The sequence below is a fragment of the Camelina sativa genome, chromosome 1 (assembly GCF_000633955.1).
Source record: "Camelina sativa cultivar DH55 chromosome 1, Cs, whole genome shotgun sequence".
NCBI classification, from domain to species: domain Eukaryota; kingdom Viridiplantae; phylum Streptophyta; class Magnoliopsida; order Brassicales; family Brassicaceae; genus Camelina; species Camelina sativa.
Window position 1 is genome coordinate 6,397,468 of NC_025685.1, and position 25,959 is coordinate 6,423,426.

The 25,959-nt window shown below is 38.6% G+C and overlaps 6 protein-coding genes across 9 annotated transcripts; 5 read left to right on the plus strand and 1 right to left on the minus strand.

Annotated features, from left to right (window-relative positions):
* Window positions 1,446–12,331, plus strand: LOC104779297 (putative callose synthase 8). Of its 3 annotated transcripts, none has more exons than XM_010503662.2 (41): window positions 1,446–1,930; window positions 2,461–2,561; window positions 2,693–2,814; window positions 2,898–2,985; window positions 3,088–3,198; window positions 3,313–3,432; window positions 3,518–3,610; window positions 3,693–3,784; window positions 3,882–4,008; window positions 4,110–4,247; window positions 4,321–4,397; window positions 4,484–4,688; window positions 5,080–5,211; window positions 5,295–5,412; window positions 5,485–5,813; window positions 5,991–6,043; window positions 6,133–6,193; window positions 6,298–6,379; window positions 6,471–6,520; window positions 6,601–6,687; window positions 6,786–6,920; window positions 7,047–7,141; window positions 7,223–7,307; window positions 7,390–7,550; window positions 7,635–7,758; window positions 7,878–7,999; window positions 8,101–8,248; window positions 8,351–8,502; window positions 8,620–8,726; window positions 8,822–8,944; window positions 9,038–9,106; window positions 9,200–9,368; window positions 9,473–9,584; window positions 9,687–9,806; window positions 9,883–9,998; window positions 10,083–10,166; window positions 10,260–10,372; window positions 10,457–10,686; window positions 10,768–11,616; window positions 11,724–11,909; window positions 11,995–12,225. In XM_010503662.2, the coding sequence occupies exons 1-41, from the start codon at window positions 1,681–1,683 to the stop codon at window positions 12,223–12,225; spliced, it is 5,967 nt and encodes a 1,988-aa protein (XP_010501964.1). In that variant the 5' UTR covers window positions 1,446–1,680. The 3 variants fall into 3 exon arrangements, with proteins under 3 accessions (XP_010501964.1, XP_010501957.1, XP_019101818.1); XM_010503655.2 differs by lacking the exon at window positions 1,446–1,930 and adding an exon at window positions 2,075–2,327 and having other exon boundaries at window positions 11,995–12,331; XM_019246273.1 differs by lacking the exon at window positions 1,446–1,930 and adding an exon at window positions 2,075–2,327 and having other exon boundaries at window positions 6,181–6,193.
* Window positions 12,426–13,747, plus strand: LOC104779310 (pentatricopeptide repeat-containing protein At3g14580, mitochondrial-like). Its single transcript, XM_010503671.2, is given in 2 exon segments — window positions 12,426–13,389; window positions 13,392–13,747. Coding segments are annotated over 2 exon segments (1,224 nt in total). The 5' UTR covers window positions 12,426–12,500; the 3' UTR covers window positions 13,727–13,747.
* On the minus strand, window positions 13,813–17,621 carry LOC104779317 (C2 domain-containing protein At1g53590-like). 2 transcript variants are annotated; one of them, XM_019246280.1, is made up of 12 exons: window positions 17,177–17,621; window positions 16,990–17,064; window positions 16,682–16,825; window positions 16,399–16,494; window positions 16,182–16,313; window positions 15,940–16,092; window positions 15,804–15,845; window positions 15,650–15,701; window positions 15,434–15,526; window positions 15,038–15,345; window positions 14,304–14,959; window positions 13,813–14,171 (listed from the first exon to the last, which is right to left on the minus strand). In XM_019246280.1, exons 1-12 carry the CDS (start codon window positions 17,291–17,293, stop codon window positions 14,030–14,032), a joined length of 2,010 nt encoding a protein of 669 aa, XP_019101825.1. In that variant the 5' UTR covers window positions 17,294–17,621; the 3' UTR covers window positions 13,813–14,029. The 2 variants fall into 2 exon arrangements, with proteins under 2 accessions (XP_019101825.1, XP_019101822.1); XM_019246277.1 differs by having other exon boundaries at window positions 13,813–14,959.
* On the plus strand, window positions 19,435–20,779 carry LOC104779322 (60S ribosomal protein L18a-like protein). Its single transcript, XM_010503679.2, has 4 exons — window positions 19,435–19,718; window positions 20,090–20,168; window positions 20,291–20,402; window positions 20,493–20,779. Exons 1-4 carry the CDS (start codon window positions 19,547–19,549, stop codon window positions 20,553–20,555), a joined length of 426 nt encoding a protein of 141 aa, XP_010501981.1. The 5' UTR covers window positions 19,435–19,546; the 3' UTR covers window positions 20,556–20,779.
* On the plus strand, window positions 20,924–22,352 carry LOC104779328 (60S ribosomal protein L18a-3). Its single transcript, XM_010503684.2, has 4 exons — window positions 20,924–21,078; window positions 21,470–21,585; window positions 21,680–21,743; window positions 21,831–22,352. Exons 1-4 carry the CDS (start codon window positions 21,064–21,066, stop codon window positions 22,170–22,172), a joined length of 537 nt encoding a protein of 178 aa, XP_010501986.1. The 5' UTR covers window positions 20,924–21,063; the 3' UTR covers window positions 22,173–22,352.
* On the plus strand, window positions 22,704–25,711 carry LOC104779336 (cytochrome P450 72A13). The gene is made up of 5 exons (XM_010503691.1): window positions 22,704–23,331; window positions 23,487–23,704; window positions 23,796–24,043; window positions 24,118–24,490; window positions 25,136–25,711. The coding sequence occupies exons 1-5, from the start codon at window positions 23,058–23,060 to the stop codon at window positions 25,559–25,561; spliced, it is 1,539 nt and encodes a 512-aa protein (XP_010501993.1). The 5' UTR covers window positions 22,704–23,057; the 3' UTR covers window positions 25,562–25,711.

The window sequence follows — 25,959 nt, forward strand, 5'->3', positions numbered from 1 at the left end:
AGCCTTGGTATGTTGCTTTGCATTCAAAATACTAACAAACAAAGCCCATGGGCGATTGATAAACATATCTAGGAATCATATATGGGTTAATATACTCAAAAGTCCAATTCTAATTCATATATCAGGCGCAGATATCATCAGTTCATTACATTTAGAAAAATACTTGGGTTCAAGACAAAACTACCATTAAGCTTCACTTGAGGTCTATGCATTACACACTCGTCAATGTAATTAAGTAAATTTATTATCTTCGAATACATAAAATTGTCAATATATCTCGTGGCTTTTGAAAATGTAGTTTGTGCAATAAATAACGTAAGAGAAAATCAAGACAAGAAATGAAAAACACACAAAAGAAAAGGTCAGTTTGATGTTTTAAAAAAAGAAATTGGTTCGCTTTGGACACCAAGTTATATTTTGTAGTCTTTTGGCATATTCTTAGTGACTAAGATACATATGAACATCAAGTATATGCTTTTATATTCCAATTCATTTAAATAAGATTTGGCTGCTTTACAGTCAATCAGCTTCTTTTCTTTTTAATGTTTAGTTTTTTTTTTTTTTCTATTCCCATGCACGTTGGTATATATTATGGTGTAAAATAAACTATTGTTGTGAAGCCACTTTTTTAAAGCAGGGATTTAGTAGCAACAAACACTTTTTTTTTGGTTTGTCATCCAATGAAACTAGTAAACTACTACATACACCAAATGTTTGTTTCTTCATACATCTTATTATCTTTCACTTTAACTCTTGTCTTTTATTTTGTCATCTTTTGGAGAAAAAAGCTTACTTAGTTAATAAAAAAGTTCTTTACAACTTTAATCTTTCTGACATTTAAGACCAAATTATGCAAAGCTAATTAACACTTCTCCTCTATAGATATAGACTTCAATATAGTAAATCTCAACTTTTCTTGTATATATATGAAATTGACTCCCAAGGATTTAATCACAACATGTAGTAATCAAAACTTAAACCTATATATATCAGGATTAATCCAAATTACGTTTCTTCCAAAACTCGAGTTAGGTTAAAATAAGTATCTAAACAATCATGCTATAAAACATAGTAACATACGTATACTATATATCACCTTCACGGCTTCACCTATGTATATATAAAATTACAAAGAACTTTGTGACGTAATTTGATTGTTTGTTTCACATATATATCCAAACTAGGAAAAGAGTTTACTTAAAGAAATATAAACTCACACACATTATATTACTGTAAACCAAGAACTTAAAATCGAATCTAATTAATAAAATTATAATCTAATAAAAGGAAAAAAAAACAAAACAAAAAATAACTGAAAATACATAATTTAATAACCTACTCCTATTCTCTCTATGTTTCCCTCTAAAAAAAAAAAAAAAAAGAACGGCCAACTCTATTAAAGAAAGCAAAAAGCCCCCAAAAGAAAAAAAAAGGAAATCGCACTCATCATCACTCCAGTATCATCCCCTCTCATCAAATCTCTCCTCCTTTTTCAAAAATTTCCGCCATGGAATTGGAAACTCACCTCGCTAAGCAATTGCAACTTTATATAAATCTTCCCATCTCCACTCATCTTATTCCCCCATTCTCCTTCCCTCCAAACCCCCCCTACCGACGAACAAATCCCTAGAATTAGAAGAATCAGCTTTAATACTGATTCTCTGATTTATTCTCCTATATATGTCTCACGAAATCGTCCCCGTCGACCCCATCGATGTTCCTAGTACTAGTTACTCACGGCCTGGTCTGGGTGATGATGATTCGCCGGAACGCCACCAGTTCACGAGATCCCTAACTTTTCGGGAACATGTTTCGTCCTCGGAGCCTTTTGATAGCGAGAGGCTTCCTGCGACATTAGCCTCAGAGATACAGAGGTTTCTTCGTATTGCTAATTTGGTTGAGTCTGAGGAACCTCGTATCGCTTATCTTTGTTAGTTCACTCTCTCCCCCACCCCTCCTTCCCTAATTTTTCAGCTCAATTTTTACTAATGTTCTGAATATATAATGTCGAAATTNCCCCTCACCGACGAACACAAATCCCTAGAAGAATCAGCTTTGATTTATTCTCCTGAATATGTCTCACGAAATCGTCCCCGTAGACCCCATAGATGTTCCTAGTACTAGTTACTCACGGCCCGTTCTGGGTGATGATGATGATTCGCCGGAACGCCACCAGTTCACTAAATCCCTAACTTTTCGGGAACATGTTTCGTCCTCGGAGCCTTTTGATAGTGAGAGGCTTCCTGCGACATTAGCTTCAGAGATTCAGAGGTTTCTTCGTATTGCTAATTTGGTTGAGTCTGAGGAACCTCGTATCGCTTATCTTTGTGAGCTCACTCTCCCACCTCTTCCCTAATTTTTAGTATTTTGAATGTTCGAAATTGGAGCTTTCTTGTTGAAGAATCATACTTCAGTACCAATGTTCTGAATATATAATGTTGAAATCTTTGGGGGTTGCAGGTCGATTTCATGCTTTCGAGATAGCTCACCACATGGATAGAAACTCTACCGGAAGAGGTGTACGGCAGTTCAAAACTTCTCTTCTTCAAAGGCTTGAACAGGCAAAGTCTCCTACTCCTATAGCTGGTTTTATTGACCAAGATGATATGACCAAATCGGAATCATTCATGAAATTTCTAAACAAATGATCTGTTTACTTTTGTATTTGACTTTCTTTGAATTTTTTTTGTAGGATGAAGAGTTTACGGTAAGAAGAAGGAAGGAGAAGAGTGATGTTCGGGAGCTCAAACGTGTTTATCATGCTTACAAGGAATACATTATTAGACATGGTGCAGCTTTCAATCTGGATAACAGGTAAAATCTACTGACTATATAGCTTCTTCTTGTTCACTTTCAGCTAACACACATTAACGCATTTGGAATTTTCATCTTAATAGTCAGCGAGAGAAGTTGATTAACGCACGCAGAATTGCTTCTGTTTTGTATGAAGTTCTTAAGACAGTCACAAGTGGTGCTGGCCCGCAGGTTCTGCTCTCTTTTTTATTTTATTCGTTTCTCTCAACTATAACTTGTGCATTGTTTTCACAATATTGTATGTCTAACTTGAAATATTTTGTTTGCTGATAGGCCATTGCGGATAGAGACAGTATTCGGGCAAAATCTGAATTTTATGTGCCATATAACATTCTTCCTCTTGATAAAGGAGGGGTACACCAAGCAATCATGCATCTGCCTGAGGTACAAAGATATATATTGTCTTCTCACCAATCACTGTTTCTATTTGGTGGTTTTTTATTGTTATGATTTCTCATTGTAGTATGTATGCATTGTTCCTTTACGTCCTAAATACAGATTAAAGCTGCTGTTGCAATTGTACGTAACACTCGCGGGTTGCCTCCTCCAGAGGATTTTCAGAGACACCAGCCTTTTGTGGATTTATTTGAATTCTTGCAGTATGCATTTGGGTTTCAGGTACTTGTCAGGAACTCGGTATCAGTATTGTAAAGACTCTAACTACAGATGGTGACCAGACTTTCAATTTTTTTTCTTCCGCTAGAATGGAAATGTTGCCAATCAGAGAGAGCATCTGATCCTACTACTCAGTAACACCATAATACGGCAACCTCAGAAGCAGTCTTCAGCACCAAAGGTGTTGCGTTATGTCGCCTTTTTCTTGAATAAATAAAGTTCTCCATCTTTGAAACTGACATAATCTTCATTCTTGTAACCAGTCTGGTGATGAGGCAGTAGATGCGTTGATGAAGAAGTTTTTTAAGAACTACACAAACTGGTGCAAATTTCTTGGGAGAAAAAACAACATCAGGTATTTCAAGATAGTTTCCATCTATTCAATTTCAATAGTTTTCTCATCTCTTAAGCCCATTTATTTTTAACTGTTTGGCCTCCCGATCTACCTGCAGGTTGCCATATGTGAAACAGGAAGCCCTACAATATAAAACACTCTATATAGGACTATACCTTCTCATATGGGGAGAGGCGTCAAACTTGAGGTTCATGCCAGAGTGCCTGTGTTATATTTTCCATCATGTAAGCACAAAATTTCTGTTTCTGTCATTAATACATCTTCTTAGAAAGTTCATCACTCAATCTGATCAATATTCACAATGTTGATCTTGATGATAATTCAGATGGCATATGAATTGCATGGAGTTTTAACCGGTGCAGTTAGTATGATAACTGGGGAGAAGGTCATGCCAGCATATGGTGTTGGACACGAATCTTTCCTTGCGAATGTAGTTACCCCCATATACAGGGTTGTCGAAAAGGTGATCTTCTGTTTGATGAAGTGCTTAAATCAACTTTAAAATGAGTAGTCAATTGTATTATATATGTCTGCAGGAAGCTGATAAGAACAAGAATGGAACTGCTGATCATTCAATGTGGAGAAACTACGATGATCTGAACGAGTTCTTCTGGTCAGAACAACATGTCTCTTTGCTACCATGTCTGTGTTTAAAAGCCGTGAACAACATCACTAATCAGTCTTTTACGTCTTCTACAGGTCTTCTGAATGCTTCGAAATAGGTTGGCCAATGCGAGTGAACCAGGGAGATGGCGAGGAATGCTTTGATGGCCAATGTCAGCACGATTTTTTCTGTGTAGAATCGTCAGATACCAGTAAAACAGAGAGATGGCGAGGAATGCTTAGATTTCGCAAGCAGACAAAGAAAACGGATGAAGAGATAGAGGATGCCGAAGAACTTGGGGTACATGTCCCTGTAACTCATGGATCTCTTCCCCTGATTATGCATTTGCATATACACACTAAGTAACCTAAATAATACTGGAAGCTTTATTTATCAGTAGGCTGTTCATTTTTGTCATAGCAGTATGGTGTTCCTAGCTTGTTCAAGAGACTTCGGAGCATATTATCGCTTAATATCTAAGTAAGCACATTATTCAAATTGGTCAATTCATGTGTGAACGGCTTCCAAAATCATCATTCAGAAAAAAGAACTTGGGCTGTCTGTAGGACTAACGTTGTTAGGTTCAGAAAATTGCATTGCTTTTAACTTATTTACAAAGATTGTACGTCTCAAAAATGCTATATAGATAACTGATTTTTCCTTGCCTCATGTGATCTTCTCTTCACTGTAGGGTCTCAGTGAGGAACAAACTAAACCAACCTCAAAATGGCTGGGGAAGACAAATTTTGTAGAGACTCGTTCCTTTTGGCAGATATTCCGGAGCTTTGACAGAATGTGGAGTTTCTTTGTTTTGTCTCTACAGGTTCCTCTTCTTCTGCTCTTTCATCGTTCAAATTATATCCATGTATGCTACTACAAATTATGAAAATCTTGTTTTCATTTCAGGCATTGATAATTATGGCTTGTCATGATGTGGGATCTCCACTCCAAATGTTTAATGCCAATATATTTGAAGACGTCATGAGCATTTTCATTACCTCTGCAATTCTAAATCTTATCAAAGGTTATCAGCTATCTTTAATATGAAACCTGAGATAAAATAATTATTGCTAACAATTTATGGGGCGTGTTGCAGGTATTCTTGACATAATCTTCAAATGGAAAGCCAGGAATACTATGCCAATCAATGAAAAGAAGAAGCAGATGGTGAAGTTGGGTTTTGCTGCGATCTGGACTATAATTCTACCAGTGCTATATGCTCATTCAAGAAGGAAATACATATGTTATTTCACAGATTACAAAACCTGGCTTGGCGAATGGTGTTTTTCTCCATATATGGTGGCTGTCACGATATACCTGACAGGAAGTGCTATTAAGTTGGTCTTGTTTTTCGTTCCTGCCATCAGCAAATACATTGAGACCTCCAATCATCGCATCTTCAAAACTTTGTCGTGGTGGGGACAGGTACATAAATCTCAGAAACTCTATACATTTGTTCAAATTTCTCACAGTTAAGCATTAAAGCCCACCAAATGTATTGTACATGTCTTCAGTTTGTCCGTTTTAGTTTTGGTGTATATTAAACTCACTTTACAAGTTAGTATCCGATTATTTTATTGACTGCTAGCTGATTTTCTGCAGCCTAGATTATATGTTGGGCGAGGAGTGCAAGAAACTCAGATGTCACAATTCAAGTATGTAATTTGGCCAAATTTCCTCGGTTACTTTTGTTGACCATGTATTTTCTATTTTTGTGTAGTTTTTATATATGTTTTCTGTTCAGATACACCCTCTTTTGGATTCTAGTTCTCCTGACCAAGTTTGCATTCAGCTACGCATTTGAGGTAACTAAAATTGATGCAGTTTCCAGATAGGCACTACTGATAACTGATGTTGTATGCGTTGAGCTCAAACAAAGTCTTACATTCGTTATGATCTGAAAATGCAGATAAAGCCTCTAATAGAACCTACACGACTTATAATGAAAGTTGGTGTGCGGAACTATGAATGGCATGAAATTTTCCCAGAAGGTTAACTCCAATACTCTATTTTTTAAAATTCTTATGTTGTAAAGTATGTATTGAAGCGTACTAAAGAACCTTATTTTTTCTCCTTCTATAGTGAAGAGTAATGCTGCTGCAATTGTAGCAGTATGGGCGCCGATCATGGTGGTGAGTTCTCTATGGTAGATAAAAAGCTCTGAGTTTTTCCAGCTCCATGCATATACCTTCCATAAAAATTGAACTTTCAGGTCTATTTTATGGATACACAAATATGGTATTCAGTGTACTGTACGATCTTTGGTGGGCTGTATGGAGTTCTGCATCACCTTGGTGAGGTAAGCACACATTTGTTCAATGCCAGAGTTGTCATTTTTGCATTTTCTGGCCAGGTGTTGCTGTTTCCAGGTTAACATGTTCCTTTATTTCTATTCAGATTCGAACTTTAGGCATGTTGAGAGGCCGGTTTCATACTTTACCTTCTGCTTTTAATGCATGCCTTATTCCACACTCAACAAAAGATGAGAAAAGGAGAAAACAGCGAGGCTTTTTCCCTTTCAGTTTAGGCAGGGTAAGAAATTTTTTGAATGGATAATGTGTATATGCTGAAAGACTAAACTGTACACTTTTTTATGAGCTGACTACTGGACTATATTTGAGTTTCTCATAATGAAGTCATCCACTTTTTCTTTTGCAGGGGTCTGACGGCCAGAAAAACAGTATGGCCAAGTTTGTGTTGGTGTGGAACCAAGTCATTAACAGTTTCAGAACAGAAGATCTGATAAGTAACAAGTAAATTTCTCCCTTCTATACTGTATGCATGTAAAGTTCTGACATATATAAATAGCTAATAAGTGATATTTTTCTATCCAGGGAACTAGATTTGATGACAATGCCGATGTCATCGGAGGTCTTATCAGGGATCATCCGTTGGCCCATTTTCCTCCTCGCAAATAAGGTACATTTTCTTAAAAAATTTCTAAACAATTATTTTTGGGGATTTCGGTTTGTTGGTAAATATAGCTGCCCCATCTTACTAGTTTTCAACAGCTCTGAGCATTACGAAAGACTTTGTCGGGAAGGACGAGGTTCTTTACCGAAGGATTCGGAAAGATGAGTACATGTACTACGCAGTAAAAGAATGCTATGAATCTTTGAAGTACATTCTTCAGATTCTTGTTGTTGGTGATCTCGAGAAAAAGTATAGCCTTATAGCTATGTACAACTTTTACTTCATTTTCTGCTGCCTGCGGGTATGTAATTTATATATTTGATATTGGCTCAGGATTATATCTGGCATAATAAACGAGATAGAGGAAAACATCAGACAGTCAAGTTTGCTTGAAGAGTTTAAGATGACTGAGCTCCCAGCGTTGCATGATAAATGTATTGAGCTGGTTCAACTCCTGGTAATCATCTTGTGGTGTTGCTATAGATTTTAAAGTGATGCCAATGGCCGTTTCGTTGCCTAAAACTATAGTACTTCCAACGTCCCTTTACAATAAATGGGTTCTTCTGTACATTCCAGGTTGAGGGAAGTGAAGAGCGACTCCAGATTGAGAAAAGCGAAGAACTGCATGGTAAACTTGTAAAGGCTCTTCAGGATATCTTTGAGCTGGTAACAAATGATATGATGGTACATGGTGACAGGTTGGTGAATTACGAAGTTACGGATCCCCTGTTGTTTTTAGTTCTCTCTAAGTGAAGGAATGAGCAAGCTGACATTGCTTAATTATTTTTTGCATGTTTAGGATTCTGGATTTGCTCAAGTCTCAGGAGGGGTCAGAAGAGGACACAGATATCTTTATGAGGGTTATAGAACCACAATTGTTTGAATCTTATGGAGAACATAGATGCATTCATTTTCCACTGCCAGATAGTGCTTCATTGAGTGAACAGGTACCCTATAAGCGTGTTACAGTGTGGCATTCGTTCAGTTGTTCCAACTCCAACCCTGCGAAAATTCTGCTGTGTGCTGATAATGTACATTGGTTTTGGCAGATCCAGCGTTTTCTGTTATTGTTAACCGTCAAAGATAGTGCAATGGACATACCAGAGAACCTAGAAGCTCGGCGACGCATATCTTTCTTTGCTACTTCGCTTTTCATGGATATGCCCGACGCTCCGAAAGTACGCAATATGATGTCATTCAGGTTTGCCTTCACGACTTTACCTTAAAAAAATATTCAAATTATTACTTCATTCTCTAGGAAACTAGAAGAGGAGTACATGCTTGGATCATCAATTGATGACTACCATTTTGGTTGCAGTGTTTTGACACCGCATTATCAGGAGGATATTAACTTTTCAACGAAGGAACTACATTCCACCAACTCTAGCGTGTCAATCATCTTTTATATGCAGAAGATTTTTCCAGGTAAGTCACAACACATGTGCGTTTTGATTGATGTATCACTATGTATGTATTCTCTGTCGTGTTTTAAAATGTAGTCTTTATCTTTGGATTGTTAGATGAGTGGAAAAACTTTCTGGAGCGAATGGGATGTGATAATTTGGACTCATTAAAGAAAGAGGGTAAAGAAGAAGAGCTTCGAAGCTGGGCATCATTTCGTGGACAAACATTGAGTAGAACAGGTGAGACCAGTAAGAATATGTGAAAAATTGCCTAATTGATCTTTATCACTCTTAAAGTAACAAATTTTTATCTTGTTTTCATGCTTAACACAGTTCGTGGTATGATGTATTGCCGAGAAGCTCTGAAACTGCAAGCCTTCCTTGACATGGCAGATGACGAGGGTATGTCATCTTGACTCTAATCTCTGATCTTTGCAACTTCTTTTTGAAAACATTAATCTTGTAGATTCAAATGTAGTCCTATTTCTCCTCTAGATCTTCTTGAAGGATACAATGACGTGGAACGAAGTAACAGACCTTTAGCCGCACAACTTGATGCATTAGCAGATATGAAATTCACGTATGTTGTGTCTTGCCAAATGTTTGGAGCCCAAAAATCAGCTGGGGATCCCCACGCGCAGGACATACTTGACCTGATGATAAAGTGAGCTTTTATTGTTATGCAAATTGTACATGACCTCAGTTAGATTCAGTAGCCAAAGTTGTAAGTGCTTCCCTAAAGCAATATTACATGATTGTTGCATTTAGGTACCCGTCTCTCCGTGTTGCATACGTTGAGGAGAGGGAAGAAATCGTGTTGGATGTTCCAAAGAAGGTTTACTACTCTATATTGGTTAAAGCTGTCAACGGTTTCGATCAGGTAATAGTAACTTTGCTACAATGTTGATTGATGTGCAAGTTGAACTGTAAAATCTTCGGCACACGGTAATAGTCAATGATTAAATTTGGTATGATATTCTAGGAAATTTACCGTGTCAAACTTCCTGGACCACCTAACATTGGAGAGGGGAAGCCTGAGAATCAAAATCACGCCATAGTTTTCACTCGAGGCGAAGCACTTCAGACTATTGACATGAACCAAGTAAGTTTTCTGCCTCTTGGATGTACAATTAATTAATCACCTTTGTGTCTTCTAAAACTTTTGACATAAATGTTAGGATCACTACCTGGAAGAGGCTTTTAAAATGAGAAATCTCCTTCAAGAATTTCTTCGAAACCGTGGAAGAAGACCTCCAACAATCCTTGGATTAAGGGAACACATCTTCACCGGAAGGTTTGTTCCACACATACGTGCATGCACATAATTATCTTTCTCCCTAGCATAAGCAGCGAATTTACCGAGTTTCTGGTATTGCAGTGTTTCTTCTCTAGCATGGTTTATGTCATATCAAGAAACTAGTTTTGTCACAATCGGTCAAAGGCTTCTTGCTAATCCTCTCAGGCAATAATCCCTAGGTCTCGAACCCTCAAAATCACAGTTTCCATTTGGTGCGGCTACGGAAACCTAATATGTGTTTTTTTCACAAATTTACAGAGTCCGTTTTCACTATGGACATCCAGATGTCTTTGACAGAATTTTCCACATAGCAAGGGGTGGCATCAGTAAAGCATCGAGAACTATTAACTTAAGTGAAGATGTTTTTGCTGGTATGAAATCACATATAAAGGACTACATTCTCAGCAATTTTTTTAAGGTTTACTTGAAGTTACACTCGTCCTTGTGTTCTGTAGGTTATAATACCACCCTGCGACGTGGATGCATAACCTACAATGAGTACCTCCAAGTTGGAAAAGGTCGTGATGTTGGCCTCAATCAGATCTCAAAGTTTGAGGCCAAGGTGGCTAATGGAAACAGCGAACAGACTATTAGCCGTGACATATACCGCTTAGGACAACGTTTTGATTTCTTCAGAATGTTGTCTTGTTATTTCACAACCATTGGTTTCTACTTCAGTAGCTTGGTAACGTCCATGAAACTCAGCTAAATGATAAGGTTTTCTTGTTTCAGTGATGAGTTCTAAATCCTGCTGACGTGTGTACAGATTTCTGTGATTGGGATATATATTTATCTCTATGGTCAACTCTACCTCGTGCTCAGTGGTTTACAGAAGACGCTTATTCTTGAGGCCAAGGTGAAAAACATAAAGTCATTGGAAACAGCCCTTGCCTCTCAATCATTTATCCAGCTAGGTCTCTTGACCGGTCTACCAATGGTGATGGAGATTGGATTGGAGAAAGGATTTCTTATAGCCTTTCAAGATTTCATACTCATGCAGCTACAACTTGCTGCATTCTTCTTCACTTTCTCTCTAGGAACCAAAACGCATTACTTTGGCAGAACAATTCTCCATGGAGGCGCCAAATACAGACCCACAGGGCGTAAAGTGGTGGTGTTCCATGCCAACTTCAGTGAAAATTACAGATTATATTCGCGAAGCCATTTCATCAAAGGGTTTGAGCTCATGATTCTTCTGGTCGTCTACGAGTTGTTCAAGCATACATCTCAAAGCAATATGGCTTACTCATTCATCACTTTCTCAGTGTGGTTCATGTCCCTTACATGGTTATGCGCCCCGTTTCTTTTCAACCCTTCAGGATTTACCTGGGAAATAATAGTTGGAGACTGGAGAGACTGGAACAGGTGGATCAAAGAGCAAGGCGGGATAGGGATTCAACAAGACAAGAGCTGGCAATCTTGGTGGAACGAGGAGCAAGCTCATCTACGTGGCTCTGGTGTTGGAGCTCGCTGTTTGGAGATAATTTTGTCTCTCAGGTTCTTCGTGTATCAGTATGGTTTGGTATACCACCTTGACATTTCCCAAAGCAGCACAAATATCATAGTCTACGCACTTTCTTGGGTCGTGATTCTCGCCACATTCTTCACAGTCAAGGTAAAACCTCTCATCTCCTTTTATCTCTCTGCTAGAGTAACAAAAAGATGCACAGAAAACAGAACCAAAGTCGAGCTAGAAACAATTCTATATGTTTTCTCTTGCAGGCTGTAGATCTAGGGAGGCAACTCTTCAGCACAAGAAAGCATCTCCTGTTTCGGTTCTTCAAAGTCTTCATCTTCGTGAGCATTCTAACAGTCATTATTACTCTATCAAACATCTGCCACCTCTCTATCAAGGACCTTATAGTCTCTTGCTTAGCTTTCTTGCCCACCGGTTGGGGTCTGATTCTGGTACCAATCCTTCCCATTTCGAATCTACCTCTCATTGTTCTTACAATTTAGTTTCTTACGGCATCCCCTAAAAACCTCGCTGCAGATGGCACAAGCGGTTAGGCCAAAGATAGAAGGAACGAGCTTGTGGGAGTTCGCACAGGTCCTTGCTAGAGCGTATGATTATGGAATGGGAGTTGTTCTGTTTGCACCAATGGCTATCTTAGCATGGCTTCCAATCATCTCTGCGTTTCAGACACGCTTTCTCTTCAACGAAGCTTTTAACAGAAGGCTTCAAATTCAACCTATTCTTGCAGGGAAGAAGAAAAATCGATAAGATTATGCTTCGTTTTCTTGCTTCCACTCCTCTGCTTTGTACATCTTGTAACTATTTCACTTCTCTGTACAAAAATACGGTTCATTAAAATTATTTCACTGGTGTACTAAACCGCTAAAAAATGTCCGGTATATTACCAGTAAACCGGATCTGAATTTCGAAATCGAAATATCTGAATAGTAAACCACTTGGTTTAATTAATTGTTGGACCGGTTTTGTTCATATTTAAACAGTTCGTGGCGTCTGTTTCAGAGCTGTTTCTGGGAACAGAAACAATGATTCTTCTTCGAAGGCTTCTTGTTCTGTCTTCATCATCGTATTCAAACCCCAGAAGACGCCGATCACTTTCATCTTCGACCGTTCGTCTTCTCTCATCATCATCGACGACGACGTCGCAACGATACTCCGGTGAGGATAAACTCGCAAGGCTAAAGCACAAGGACTGGTTAGCTCCAAACGAGGTTTTGAAAATCTTCGAGAATGTCAAAGATCCGAGCTTTCTGATTCCTGCTTATCAACATTTCTCTAAACGTAAAGATTACCAACCAACGGAGTCTCTCTACGCACTTCTGATCAACAAGTTCGGACAAGCTAAGATGTTCGACGAAATCGAGGAAGTAATGAGAATCATAAAGCTCGAGAAACGGTGTCGTTTCTCGGAGGAGTTCTTCTACAATCTGATGAAGGTTTACGGGAATTTAGCCGGTAGAATCAACCGAGCGATCGAGGTTTTGTTCGGTATGCCTGATTTTGGATGCTGGCCGAGTTCCAAAAGTTTCAATTTCGTTTTGAATCTACTCGTTTCCGCGAAGCTCTTCGATGAGATTCATAAGATCTTCGTGAGTGCTCCTAAGCTAGGTGTTGAGATTGATGCTTGTTGTTTGAATATACTCATCAAAGGACTTTGTGAGAGTGGGAACTTGGAAGCTGCACTCCAACTGCTCGACGAATTTCCTAAACAAAAATCACGCCCTAATGTGATGACTTTTTCACCTTTAATCCGTGGTTTTTGTAACAGGGGAAAGTTTGAAGAAGCTTTTGAGTTGTTGGAGAGGATGGAGAAGGAACGAATCGAACCAGACACGATCACGTTTAACATTCTGATTTCAGGGCTTAGGAAGAAAGGCAGGGTTGATGAAGGGATTGGACTTTTGGAGAGAATGAAGTTAAAGGTTGTGAACCAAACCCTGGGACTTATCAGGAGGTGTTATATGGTCTCTTGGATAAAAAAAGGAACTTGGAAGCTAAAGAGATGATGAATCAGATGATTTCATGGGGTATGAGACCCAGTTTTCTGTCGTATAAGAAGATGGTTTTGGGGCTCTGTGAGACGAAGTCAGTTGTGGAGTTGGACTGGGTTTTGAGGCAAATGGTGCATCATGGTTTTGTTCCTAAAACAGGTATGTGGTGGAAAGTTGCTAACTGTGTAGTTTCGAAGAATAATAATGACTGGAGAGAAAATTTGGATCGTGTTACTGCTTGCCAAGAAACTCCTGGATAAGGTTTTATGCACTCTGCTGTGTTGTTTGAAAGATGGAACATGCTATGCACAGAAGCTATTTGTTCTTCGAGTTGAAGAAAATGGAAGAAGCAAGACAGTGACTCATTAAAAAACCAAAGATAGAGACTCAAAACTGGCGTACATATACAACTGTTCTACTTGAGCACACTCAAAAATCCATCCTCAAGCTTTTTTGATTGATTACCTATGATAGTCTTGGGCGTGAAAGACTTTCTCAGCTTCAGCAGAAGAGTTCCTGCCATCACTATATGTAGTTCCCAAGTTTGCTAAATTTACTTTTATCTACCTTTGCTTCTTCGAAATGTCCGCAACACCTTTAGAATCTTCTTTGGAGATTGCTGATATATTTACATTCTCATTCTCACCTGCTTTGACAATTTTTCCTTCAAGTTTTGCTGTTCTTGGTGTCCCCACATCCTGCACGCTGCTAAATGCAGATTCATCATCAGAATATTCACATCGACATTCAGAATCAGAGAGAGACTCAGATTCAGGAATGTTATCTTGGTCTGACACATTGCTTGATTTCCTTGATCCTTTACGTGAAAATGCATACTTTAGTTGTCTTGCAGACTTTTCAGCTTGTTTTAGAATGCTCTTTGCAACATCCTTCATGTGTCCCTTGTGCAGACTGTCTTCAGAACCAAAGCTCCCACCCCTTGAACTTCTTCCTGTGAGTGGCCCCGATAGACTGTCTTCAACGATGAACTTTACCCCAACATCCTTTCGATCTAACGCCTTCAAATTAATCCGAGGAGACATGATATCATCTTCAATGTTCCCTGCATTATTATGGCATTCTTCTTTTTTCCCATTCCTATGAAACATTAAACCGATTCTCTTCAGTCCCCGACCAACAGACTTCATCGGGCTCTTTCCTTCCTGATTTTCATCAGTGCTGCTGCTTTCATTTTTGGGGGATGTAGATGCAGTGGAACGGGCACTGCCAGCACCTTGTATTTGGTTATCGAGGCATCGATTCTTGCCTTTTCTTGGTTCCCAAATCTGTGAGACTTCAGTTCCTGGTTGATGTACCCATATTCCAGTCTCTTCTTGTCCTTCGATGTTAATTGGTTCCATATTATCAGGAACCCTTGGAGACTTATACGATACCACTGAAGAAAAGGAACCTTTATTTGTAATGTCGGAAGCAAAAGAAGCCCACATGTCTTCCTTACTTATTGTCACTCCTTCAAACGGATCATCGTTCAACTGTAAATGGAATCAGATGCACAAGAATTGGTCATGGAAACTCTATATTTAAAGAAACTGAAAAGGATCTCAATCTACCTTTGTCTCGCTCTCAAGTACGGTTACAGCAAGATGCAGCCTCCCCATTTTGATGTTCTGAAGAGGCAACCACATATCATTTCTTTGGCCACCTCGAAACTCTGCAATGTTTACTGAACAATCGCCAAGCCTATCATCGCTAAACCGGTCCTTGTCTTGAACTTCAATGTTAAGAACATTTGGGGAGTCCCATGTGCAGATTGGTATCTTGAACTCTTCTTGCCATTTGGGAGCCAACGTTTTCCTTAGTATCTTGGTTTTGAATCTGTAAGCGCCAAGCTGCCCTTTCACATAAGGATCAGCTAAACCTGAAGCATCCAGATCCGAGCAGTTCATAAACTGTAGTTCCGACAACTAAAGCAGAGGAAAATAACTTCCGGTGAATTTCAGACTAACCATTTAGGTCTGATGGTTTAACATCAGATGCTTCAACGACTTCAACAAGAGCGTGTGCTACTGGTTCTTTCTCATCAACAAAGAACCAATTTTCTGGAACGAACACAGACAACAGAAGGTAACTCATCTGGACTGAATAATATGATGTTTTGAGGAACCAATAAAAGAAGTACAAGATAGATTTCATGAATTATGGACATCTCCTGCAATATTTACCTCCTGACTGTGGACTAACAAATTTCTCCATATCAACTACCAGCATATTTGGCTGTAAATTAGACGACACAAGCTTCATTTAGCTGGGGTGACTGTATTGACAATGGTTTCTTAACTACAGGAAGATAAAGGCGACAAACCAAAAGAATCTTACCTCAACAAGAGTCTGCTCAAATGCAACAGACAAAAGTTTGTCCTGATTGAGAAAGGTAAAGAGCTCAGAAAAACTACTAGAGAGGAGTTTCTGACACTATATAAGTTTACAAGCTTATCCAGGAGTCAATACTTACTAGCCATCCTGCAATCCCTGGAAGCACAGCAACATCAAGTCCATGAGTGGTAATTGGTTTAACAGTCATTTGGAAATAAGGTGGCTCTGCAAAGCAAACACGTAAACGCCCCAGAAAAGGCCATCGACGAAGGAACTTCACTCCAATCAACACCTTCAAGAGTTAAAGGTATTATCTATATAAAGCAAGTTACTTCATTTAAGAGTATGTGAATTTAACTACAGATAATAAAAATCCACTACCTTTCCTTCGACATGCATTCCTGTTAAATGCAACTTAGTCCACATTCCAAACCCAAGTCTCTTTCTTAGTTTCACAGCGAGTACTGCGCTCATATCATCTGCTGTGAGAAAATTCATTCCAAGTTCCAGTACCTGTAGACACTCCAGTATAAGTTCCACTTTCTCTACAGATATTACACACCAGATGTCACAAAACTGAAGTTGTGCAACTATATACCAAGTGATCATCACCCGTAGATTCCCGAAGAACCCTTATATCAGTCAACAGAGGCGGGTTTCTTCCCAAATAGAGGTCTTGTATCACAGCTTCTTTCTGCAGAAATCATCATACAATCAATAATACGTAAGGCGCTTTTTCGACTGTGAACTGTAATACAGTAAGTGGCATTAGAACCCAAAGAAGTATTTAAAACTGTCTAACTAGACGCAAATAAATTGTAAAGACTCAAAAAGAGACATCTACACTATAAAACAGAGAAACAAATTTGTATGGGGTTTACCGCGGTCCAAGGTCTATACTTGTCCAAGAACCAAGGTATGATTGGACGTAGAATCTTCTGAGATGCAATCTGTTCCATACAAATTGGCCATATCTTCTCAACAGCATGATTCAACCACCGAACTGATTCAGAATCGGATAGGACCTAAAAAGAAAGGATTACCATTTAGTACAAAAGAAAGCTAAAGAAAGTATCTTCCAACACAAGATTGAGAACCCTAGTGTCTGCACTAAGAATTGGAAACAAGGCAACTTGAACAATCGAATCAGTATCACTAAGGAAGAAAACAAAAAAAAGGTAGCAAATACCCTTCTCTGGTTAGCTTGCTTCCTCTCTTCAAACTGCAATTTCTTCCTCAATATGATTACATATCGTTCATGAACCTATAACGAAACCAACCAGGATACAAAAACACAACAATCTTTTCACCAAATCAATAAAAAAAAAAACCAAAAGAAACATGTCAACTAGAAAGAGAAGAGAAAGGAACAATACCAGGTAGAGATAAATCAGAGCGAGGAAAAAGAAAAAGCCGTGTGATCGATTCAAGTAAGATAGAACCCAAAGTAACAGTAACACAATCACTACGTGATGTATAACAGAACACTCCATTACTATTTATTACTCCAGAACTGAAAAAAAAAAAACTACTCCAAAGATTCTTCTTGCTTCTTCTTTTCAAACACCAACCTCATGAAAACCAAACCATCCAAAACCAATCCATCCGAATCGAGTCAGAAAACTTCATCATGTGTGTTGTTTGGTTTAACTAAAAAGATGAAAGAAACCAAAGATAATGATTGCAGTTTCTTTTGTATTTTTCGGTTCTGGGGGGATTGATACAGTTAAAAGCAGAGAGAGGGAGAGACAAATAAGACAGAGCAAACGAGAGAGACGGAGACAAAGAAAACAAAAACATTCGATCTATGCAATTTGCTCTGTTTTCTTCCGCGAAGCCAGCAAACGATGTCGTTTTCATCCCCACAAAATAAAAAAATAAACATCTTCTTTGAAAAAAAGGAAACGCGTCAACCGCCTAAAAGTGTGCAAACGTGTCATATAATCTCATCTCTATTATTATTAGGCCTATTATCATTTTGAATAATATATTGATCTGGCTTTCTCTCTCTTATCTCTCTCGAATGTTTTAGAGAGAGAGAAAAGTTCTCTTCACATTAAAATCGAAATCTCTTTGATTTTAATATGGTTTTTTGTTGTAATATATTATCCAGCCTAGTCGGGATCTTCTCTCTCGTCTAAGCACGAGTTTTGTTTTAGCCGTTTTGCCTTATTTTCTTTTATTTTGTTTGGTTTTTCCCCTTTTCCAGTAACAAAATCTCTTCAATTGAAGGAGACAAACACCGAGAGTGAAAATCAGAGGTTCAAAAGATCATCAACTACTCGATTTTCTTGCAAGAAAGGATAAATCCTTCATACCATATTGGTGCCGTAATCGGCTTAGGATGAAGGTCCTTTTTCTTTGTTCGTGGATCGGGATGATTGGAAACTTGATGGCTGGTGAAGACAGATTCAGGAGAGCGTGTTTTGCTACTGGCTCTAAAATCGAGGATGAGTCGAGGATGAGTCGGTGACATGTTGATTGCATCTTCCACCTCCCAACTTGCGCGACACACGTGTCCATTTTTAGGCCTAACCGATTCTCTTTGTAATTTATGCTGTTGGACTACTGATGGGCTTTCTATTTTGTTGGACTTCTGTTTCACCACTGTATCTTTGCCTAGTTTGGGGTTTTAATGAAATATGATTGTCGACAAAAAAAAAATATATATATATATATTAAAATGGTCAACAAAATAAATATGATTTTAAATGTTTATTCAATTGTTATGGTAAACAAGTGGGGTTATTTTTCTTCATCTATATTTTGTAACTATCTCACTCACTCTCTATATATAGACAACTATTAATTATGCATCCACCTCTAATCTTGTATTATTATGGTGGTTGGATTGGATGTATGTTGGTGCATGATTTAGCATCCCTTACATATCGAACTAAACCAGAAAGACAATTTAGTTATTTAACTGGGGATCCGGTTAAGTGTTCAGTTAGGTCATTTAAGCCCACTTCGGATAGAAGAAGTCCAGCCTCGAGAATGAAGAATCGACTTCCACTTCGCCCAGCGGCCGATCTAAGAGATAGAGTAACTTTCCTTATTTCAGTTCGTCCGATAAGGAAAGTTAATATATTGTATGATTCATGAATATGTATAAAGGGGGAAAGATTTCTCCATTGTAAGGCATCGATTATTGAATACAATTATTGAGTTCTCTTCTCGTTCTCAGCAATAAAAACCCTAATTCTTCTAATATCAAAGCCTAGATTAGTTTTCTAAGAGAGTTTTCCTTACTGAATTTGTTTCCCCCATAAACAAATTTATTGTGGAAATCCAGTTTCTACAATGTACATAGCCACTAGTTTATCTTTGTAAAGAATCTAATTAAGGTTTTTTTTTTCCTTTGAAGAAGAAGGTAATTGATAATAATAATATTATTATTAGTTGAAGGGTAAAATGTCAATTGATAACGACGGTAAAAATACTTAAATACAATGAATTGAGTATTTTATTTTAATGTTTGCTAATTTGCGTCGGTGCTTTCGTTCCCCTGTGATTACGCGAACGGCAAAACTCAAATTAATTAGGAAAATCTAGTTGGGAAAAATATGACTAACCACAGAAAAAGCCACGTGGCACGTGCACCTTCCTAAAATACGTAACTTTAAAGTTTAACAAGAAGAAGAGGGAATAATATCTTTGGTTCTTTCACCTCTTCACACAGATCCAAATCAGAGAAAATATCTGTTTTTGTTTATTGATCTGTGGAGAGAGAGAGAGAGAGAGAGATGACGAGCGCCGCCGTGGAAGACGATAAGAACAGATCAGTCGTGACGGATCATCAACACCACCACCAACAGCCTCCTCCTCCGTATCAAGGGGTCTCTAACTATCCTCCTCCGCCGCAGCAGCAGCCTCCTGCCGCTGGTTTTCCTCAGCCGGCTCAGCCCTACGTACAAGGTGAGCTTCTTCTTCGTCTCTCATTATCAGGGTAGCTTTTAGATTTCGATTTTTTTTGGTGGGTATGATAAAAGTTTCGTTTTTTTTTTTTTTTTCTTTTTCTTGATCTGTTATTCTATTAAAGGCTCTGTTTTTATGAGTTTTGTTTGGATATTCGCAATGGGTTTAGAATCTGACTCTTGGATATTTCGTACGAGGCTTTGTAGTATTTAAAAGAGAATCTATCTATTGCCTCTTTTTTTTTTATGTCATGGTCCTATTTCGAAATTTATGTACTTTGAGATGATGATGTCAAATCCTAGTTTTCTCAAAAGGATTCTTGTCATTTATTGCTACGCTTCATCATTATGCTGTTTCGGTCTTGGTCGCAGGTTATGCTGTTAATGGAGGCATGACAACAGCTCAACACGATCGCCTTCCTTGTTGTGGTATAGGCGTTGGCTGGGTGCTGTAAGTGATCTCCATCGTTTTACCTAACTTCTCTTCTTATTACGTTCTTGTCAATTTCTAAGATGATTAGAGACACATATTGTAAGGCTTTTTTTTTAAAAGGTTTTTTTGTTTTTTTGAAGATTCATCCTTGGTTTCTTCTTCGGCACGATCCCTTGGTACATCGGGTTCTTCCTTCTATTGTTCTCTAGAAACATTCGTGAGAGACCAGGATATATAGCTTGCGCAATTGGAGTAAGTCCACTTTTATATAATTATCTCTAACTCAACATTGTCCTGGTTCATGTTAACTCTATTCTGACTAACCCATCATCATGTCCACAGTCTGTTGTTGCTACCATTATCATCGTCATTGGAGCCGTAAGAGGATCAGGGGTCTGGTCCTGAAGTGAAGATTGTCAACACTCTGAATCCAGTGTAGACCGGTTAGGCCGTTAAGATATTATTATCACAGAAGAAGATTGTAAATGTGTTTTTTTCTTACTTCAAGAGCACAATGTCTATTGTCTCAAGATTGTATATGTTACCTAAAAAAGTGTTCTTCTCAAAACATACTCTTCTCAAAAATACAACTAATGTGTGAATTATATATAAAGATAAGCATTTGTTTAGATGATATGAATTAATAAACTCCAAGTCTGACAGAATGAACGAAGTACTAAATTTGTATAATGTTAGATTTTAAATTAACTGCTGCAAATAATAGTTTTATAACAATGAGATGAAAAAAATATTATTGAAAGGGCCGAGTAAAAAAATAGAAAAGCCCAGAGAGACGGCATAGGGTTTGTTCTAGAGAACCTCTTTTATAGTTTTTATTTTTCCGGCGCCACCGTGTAGCTCTCTCTGTTTCTTTTAGGCTGATTTCGTCAGAGCTTGATCTCCCTCCCTAGAAATGGGTGCTTTCCGGGTAAGTTGCTCTTCACGATTGTGTCTCCGGATCGTTTTAGGAACTTTCTGAGCTACGAGTGACTCTGTAATTTTGGTCGTTTTGATGATTGATTTAGAAAATCATTAAATGTGCTCGTGCTGCTTGGTTCTGATTCGTTTAGAAAGTATGAAACTTTTTTTCTGAATTTTTTGTTTCCGACCCGAGGAAGTAGACTGCATTAGTTTCTGGATGAACTCTGATCCATGTGAATCTCTATGATAGCTTTAAAGCGTCATTAGTTATCAATAATCCCAAATTGATACTGTTTTGTGACTTGCTTTCTTAGAGAGTTCGTATGATTTAAAGTTTGAGTGTCTTTAAGGGTATGCAAAGCTGATCTCTTTTTCTCTTATAACAATGTACATTGCAGTTTCACCAGTATCAAGTGGTTGGGAGGGCCCTTCCGACAGAGAAAGATGAGCACCCTAAGATCTATCGGATGAAGCTATGGGGTAAAAATGAAGTATGTGCCATGTCCAAGTTTTGGTATGTCCTGTTTGGTACCAGTTGTTTGTTAATGGAAACTCTGGTTTGTCTTGTTTATTCCCTGATCTTAGATGAATTTGTTTGTTGTATCTAGGTACTTCATGAGGAAATTGAAGAAGGTGAAGAAAAGCAATGGACAGATGCTTGCCATCAATGAGGTATTGATTGCATTTCCCCAGCTGAATATCTTACATATGCTGCAAGATGGGTACTTTTATATGATCTTGTTGTTCTTACTTTTATAGATTTTTGAGAAGAACCCGACGACGATCAAGAATTATGGTATCTGGCTGCGTTATCAGAGCCGAACTGGGTACCATAACATGTACAAGGAGTACCGTGACACAACACTCAATGGTGCAGTGGAGCAGATGTACACTGAGATGGCTTCTCGTCATAGAGTGAGGTTCCCTTGCATTCAGATCATCAAGACCGCAACAGTCCCTGCAAAGCTGTGCAAGAGAGAGAGCACCAAGCAGTTTCACAACTCGGAGATCAAGTTCCCTCTTGTTTTCAGAAAGGTCAGACCACCAAGCAGGATGCTCAAGACTACATACAAGGCATCAAGGCCCAACCTGTTCATGTAAAACCAATCTTAAATGATTATTCATATTTTTATCAACCAACAGATTAGGGTTGTAGTTCCAAGTCTGAACAAACCACCATTTTGGAGTTCATCACTTGAAGTTTTAAAGTTTGCATCTTTTGAACATTTGTGTTCTAGATATTATGATACGATATTATTAAGGTTCACTCGTTTCCAGATTTCTCACCAACTTTTAAAGTTTTGCTGCTTCAATGTAATGTTTCAGTTTTCACCAATTTTAAAACTTAGTAAGGATAGTGTTGGAGAGTTAACTGTAAATAAACCTCTCCCGTTATAAATCAGTCTGCTTTAAGATGCAAACAAGCAACATTTCATCCTCAGCCTGTTCTTTGCAAATGGAGCCTTTAGGCATTTTGGCAACTAGTGATGCACTTTTGTAACTGGCACTTTTCATCAATTTTCAAAGTTTTGCTGCTTGAGGTAAGTTTGCAGAAAGTATAAAAGCTACGGAAGTGTTGGAGAGGCCATCGTATCTAATTTTGCAACTCCATTAATCGCTAGATAAACAGCTCTTCATCTGCAGTCTCAGTCTGGTCTTTGCTACATGTTCTCCGGGGAGCTCTCGGCGTCTGATACACACGCGCTTATCCTTGACCAGCAAAAGAGTTGACAACACTTTTTTATTCATCATGCTCAGTGGAATCACCTTTCAAGATTTATCGATTAAAAAATTTGCCAGTGGACAAGATGGACACGACACGACGCCCCAGTTACAGACAAAAGCCCCTTCCCGGCAAAGGATTTGGACTGTAAATTGTGTCTAATCGAAACGAAACTCCAGTGCTAGATCAAAAGTTTCGATCTTTATAAAAAAACCCCCCACGAAAACTTGCGGACTCCAGCAGAGCGAGTTAGAGAATTGGAGATGCCTTTTTCATTAGTAGCAGCTTTAGTATTGGTTGTAACAGTAGTGGTACTGTGGACATGGCGGATCGTGAAGTGGGTCTGGATAAAACCAAAGATGCTTGAGAGTTGCCTGAGAAGACAGGGTCTTACCGGAACTCCTTACACGCCTTTCGTCGGAGATATTAAGAGGAACGTTGATATGATGACGGAGGCCAGATCTAAACCCATCAAGTTAACCGATGATATCACCCCACGTCTCCTTCCTCTCACCTTGAAGATGCACAATTCTCACGGTATAGTGTCTCCCTTCGCTTTCCTCTTAAGGACTTGAGAGTGCTCTTTTGAGTTGGGGAGTGAATTGTGTAGAATTGAGTTTTTGACTTAGGGAGATCTCTCTCTGTTTAGGTTTCCATTATTGGTACTTGATTGAGTTATGTTGGTGCAACAGGAAAGACTTTCTTCATATGGATTGGACCAATTCCAACGATTGTGATAACGAATCCAGAACAGATCAAGGAAATATTCAATAAAGTTTACGACTTTGAGAAACCTTCTACGTTCCCTTTGGTCAGATTGTTAGCAGGAGGGCTCGCGGGTTACAAGGGAGATGAATGGGCGAGTCACAGGAGGATCATCAACCCTGCTTTTCACATCGAGAAGATCAAGGTATTTGGTTCTCTGCTGCCTGCACCAGTTAAGACTGTAAATTTTTTTGGATCTCATAGTGAGTAGTGACCTTGTTTTTTTTTGGTTACAGAACATGGTCCCTGCGTTTTACCATTGTTGCAGCGAGGTTGTCTGCCAATGGGAGAAGCTATTTACAGATAAAGAATCGTCTCTTGAAGTTGATGTTTGGCCTTGGCTTGTGAATATGACTGCGGATGTGATCTCACATACTGCTTTTGGAAGCAGCTATAAAGAAGGGCAGAAGATATTTCAACTACAAGGGGAATTGGCTGAGCTCATTGCACAAGCTTTTAAGAAATTTTACATCCCTGGATCGAGGTAAAGCCACAACCTCCGTCGTGTTTTTCGTGTCACAAACTAAAGATTTTGAGAATTTGTTTGTTTTGGTGTAGGTTTTACCCAACAAAGAGCAATAGAAGGATGAAAGCAATAGATAGAGAAGTAAACGTAATATTGAGACGTATTGTGAGCAAACGGGAGAAAGCGAGAGAAGCTGGAGAACCAGCAAACGATGATTTGTTGGGGATACTGCTTGAATCAAATTCACAGGAATCTCAAGGAAATGGAATGACCGTAGAAGAAGTGATGAAAGAGTGCAAGTTGTTTTATTTCGCAGGACAAGAGACAACTTCAGTACTCTTGGTCTGGACTATGGTTTTGTTAAGCTATCACCAAGACTGGCAAGCTCGCGCACGAGAGGAAGTGAGGCAAGTACTCGGTGAAAACAATAAACCTGATATGGAGTCCCTTAACAACCTTAAAGTCGTAAGTAAAAAAAAAAAAACAACTTTCACCATCCTTTTCCAATAAATNGCTCATTGCACAAGCTTTTAAGAAATTTTACATCCCTGGATCGAGGTAAAGCCACAACCTCCGTCGTGTTTTTCGTGTCACAAACTAAAGATTTTGAGAATTTGTTTGTTTTGGTGTAGGTTTTACCCAACAAAGAGCAATAGAAGGATGAAAGCAATAGATAGAGAAGTAAACGTAATATTGAGACGTATTGTGAGCAAACGGGAGAAAGCGAGAGAAGCTGGAGAACCAGCAAACGATGATTTGTTGGGGATACTGCTTGAATCAAATTCACAGGAATCTCAAGGAAATGGAATGACCGTAGAAGAAGTGATGAAAGAGTGCAAGTTGTTTTATTTCGCAGGACAAGAGACAACTTCAGTACTCTTGGTCTGGACTATGGTTTTGTTAAGCTATCACCAAGACTGGCAAGCTCGCGCACGAGAGGAAGTGAGGCAAGTACTCGGTGAAAACAATAAACCTGATATGGAGTCCCTTAACAACCTTAAAGTCGTAAGTAAAAAAAAAAAAACAACTTTCACCATCCTTTTCCAATAAATGTTTACCAAAGTCACTTGAATTTCAATTGAAAGTTTCCTTTTAATGGATTTTCAACAGATGACCATGATCTTCTATGAGGTTTTGAGGCTATACCCTCCGGTGGCTCAGCTTAAACGAGCTGTTAACAAAGAAATGAAGCTAGGAGAGCTTACCCTTCCCGCTGGAGTTCAGATTTATTTACCAACTATTCTTGTCCAGCGCAACATCGAGCTTTGGGGTGATGATGCAGCGGATTTTAAACCCGAGCGGTTCAGAGACGGGCTCTCAAAGGCAACAAAGAACCAGGTCTCCTTCTTTCCCTTTGGGTGGGGACCTAGGATTTGCATCGGTCAGAATTTTGCTATGTTGGAGGCAAAGATGGCGATGGCTTTGATTCTACAGAGATTCTCCTTCGAGCTCTCTCCTTCTTATGTTCACGCGCCTCAAACAGTCATGACCACTCGTCCTCAGTTCGGAGCTCATCTCATCTTACACAAGCTCTGATTTTCGTATTGCTAAAGCGAAGTCATCAAAAGTCTCTGTTCTGTAACAAAAAGATGTCATAGAAAGGCTTATAGCCCTTAGCTTTTGAAATTTTCAACTTCTATGTCTGAAGCAAATAGTTATTCGATATGGTAAAGGTCTTATTCAGTCTAGTCTTAAGGTCGTTTTCTATTGTGGCTGCATTATTAATCTTGAAAAGTCTATACCAAGAAGCCAATTTCGATTCTACTATCTTTAGGATTAGGATGTGTCTAGTCTTTTTAGGTAAGCCAAATAGTTTTCAATGTCATAGCAACCATAGATAAGAAAATCAGAATACTTGAGTTAGACAGTCTAGAACATTCATTGAATCTTCTTGTCCCCGACACTTTTATTTTCTTGACACACACGTAAATTAA

Bases quoted from the DNA above. Each gene is read 5' to 3' on its own strand.
- LOC104779322 (XM_010503679.2), top strand. From the start codon at position 19,547: ATGACGAGCGCCGCCGTGGAAGACGATAAGAACAGATCAGTCGTGACG. The intron at 20,169-20,290 runs GTAAGTGATCTC...GTTTTTTTGAAG, and splicing joins ATAGGCGTTGGCTGGGTGCT to ATTCATCCTTGGTTTCTTCT. The intron at 20,403-20,492 runs GTAAGTCCACTT...TCATGTCCACAG, and splicing joins ATATAGCTTGCGCAATTGGA to TCTGTTGTTGCTACCATTAT.
- LOC104779336 (XM_010503691.1), top strand. From the start codon at position 23,058: ATGCCTTTTTCATTAGTAGCAGCTTTAGTATTGGTTGTAACAGTAGTG. The intron at 23,332-23,486 runs GTATAGTGTCTC...TTGGTGCAACAG, and splicing joins GAAGATGCACAATTCTCACG to GAAAGACTTTCTTCATATGG. The intron at 24,491-25,135 runs GTAAGTAAAAAA...GATTTTCAACAG, and splicing joins CCCTTAACAACCTTAAAGTC to ATGACCATGATCTTCTATGA.
- LOC104779317 (XM_019246277.1), bottom strand. From the start codon at position 17,293: ATGGAGTGTTCTGTTATACATCACGTAGTGATTGTGTTACTGTTACTT. The intron at 15,846-15,939 runs GTAAGTATTGAC...TTTCTCAATCAG, and splicing joins CAGGGATTGCAGGATGGCTA to GACAAACTTTTGTCTGTTGC. The intron at 15,702-15,803 runs GTAAGATTCTTT...TCTAATTTACAG, and splicing joins TTGAGCAGACTCTTGTTGAG to CCAAATATGCTGGTAGTTGA.
- LOC104779297 (XM_010503655.2), top strand. From the start codon at position 2,075: ATGTCTCACGAAATCGTCCCCGTAGACCCCATAGATGTTCCTAGTACT. The intron at 6,921-7,046 runs GTAAGAAATTTT...TTTCTTTTGCAG, and splicing joins TCCCTTTCAGTTTAGGCAGG to GGGTCTGACGGCCAGAAAAA. The intron at 7,759-7,877 runs GTAATCATCTTG...TGTACATTCCAG, and splicing joins TTGAGCTGGTTCAACTCCTG to GTTGAGGGAAGTGAAGAGCG.
- LOC104779328 (XM_010503684.2), top strand. The intron at 21,586-21,679 runs GTATGTCCTGTT...TGTTGTATCTAG, and splicing joins TGTGCCATGTCCAAGTTTTG to GTACTTCATGAGGAAATTGA. The intron at 21,744-21,830 runs GTATTGATTGCA...TTACTTTTATAG, and splicing joins AGATGCTTGCCATCAATGAG to ATTTTTGAGAAGAACCCGAC.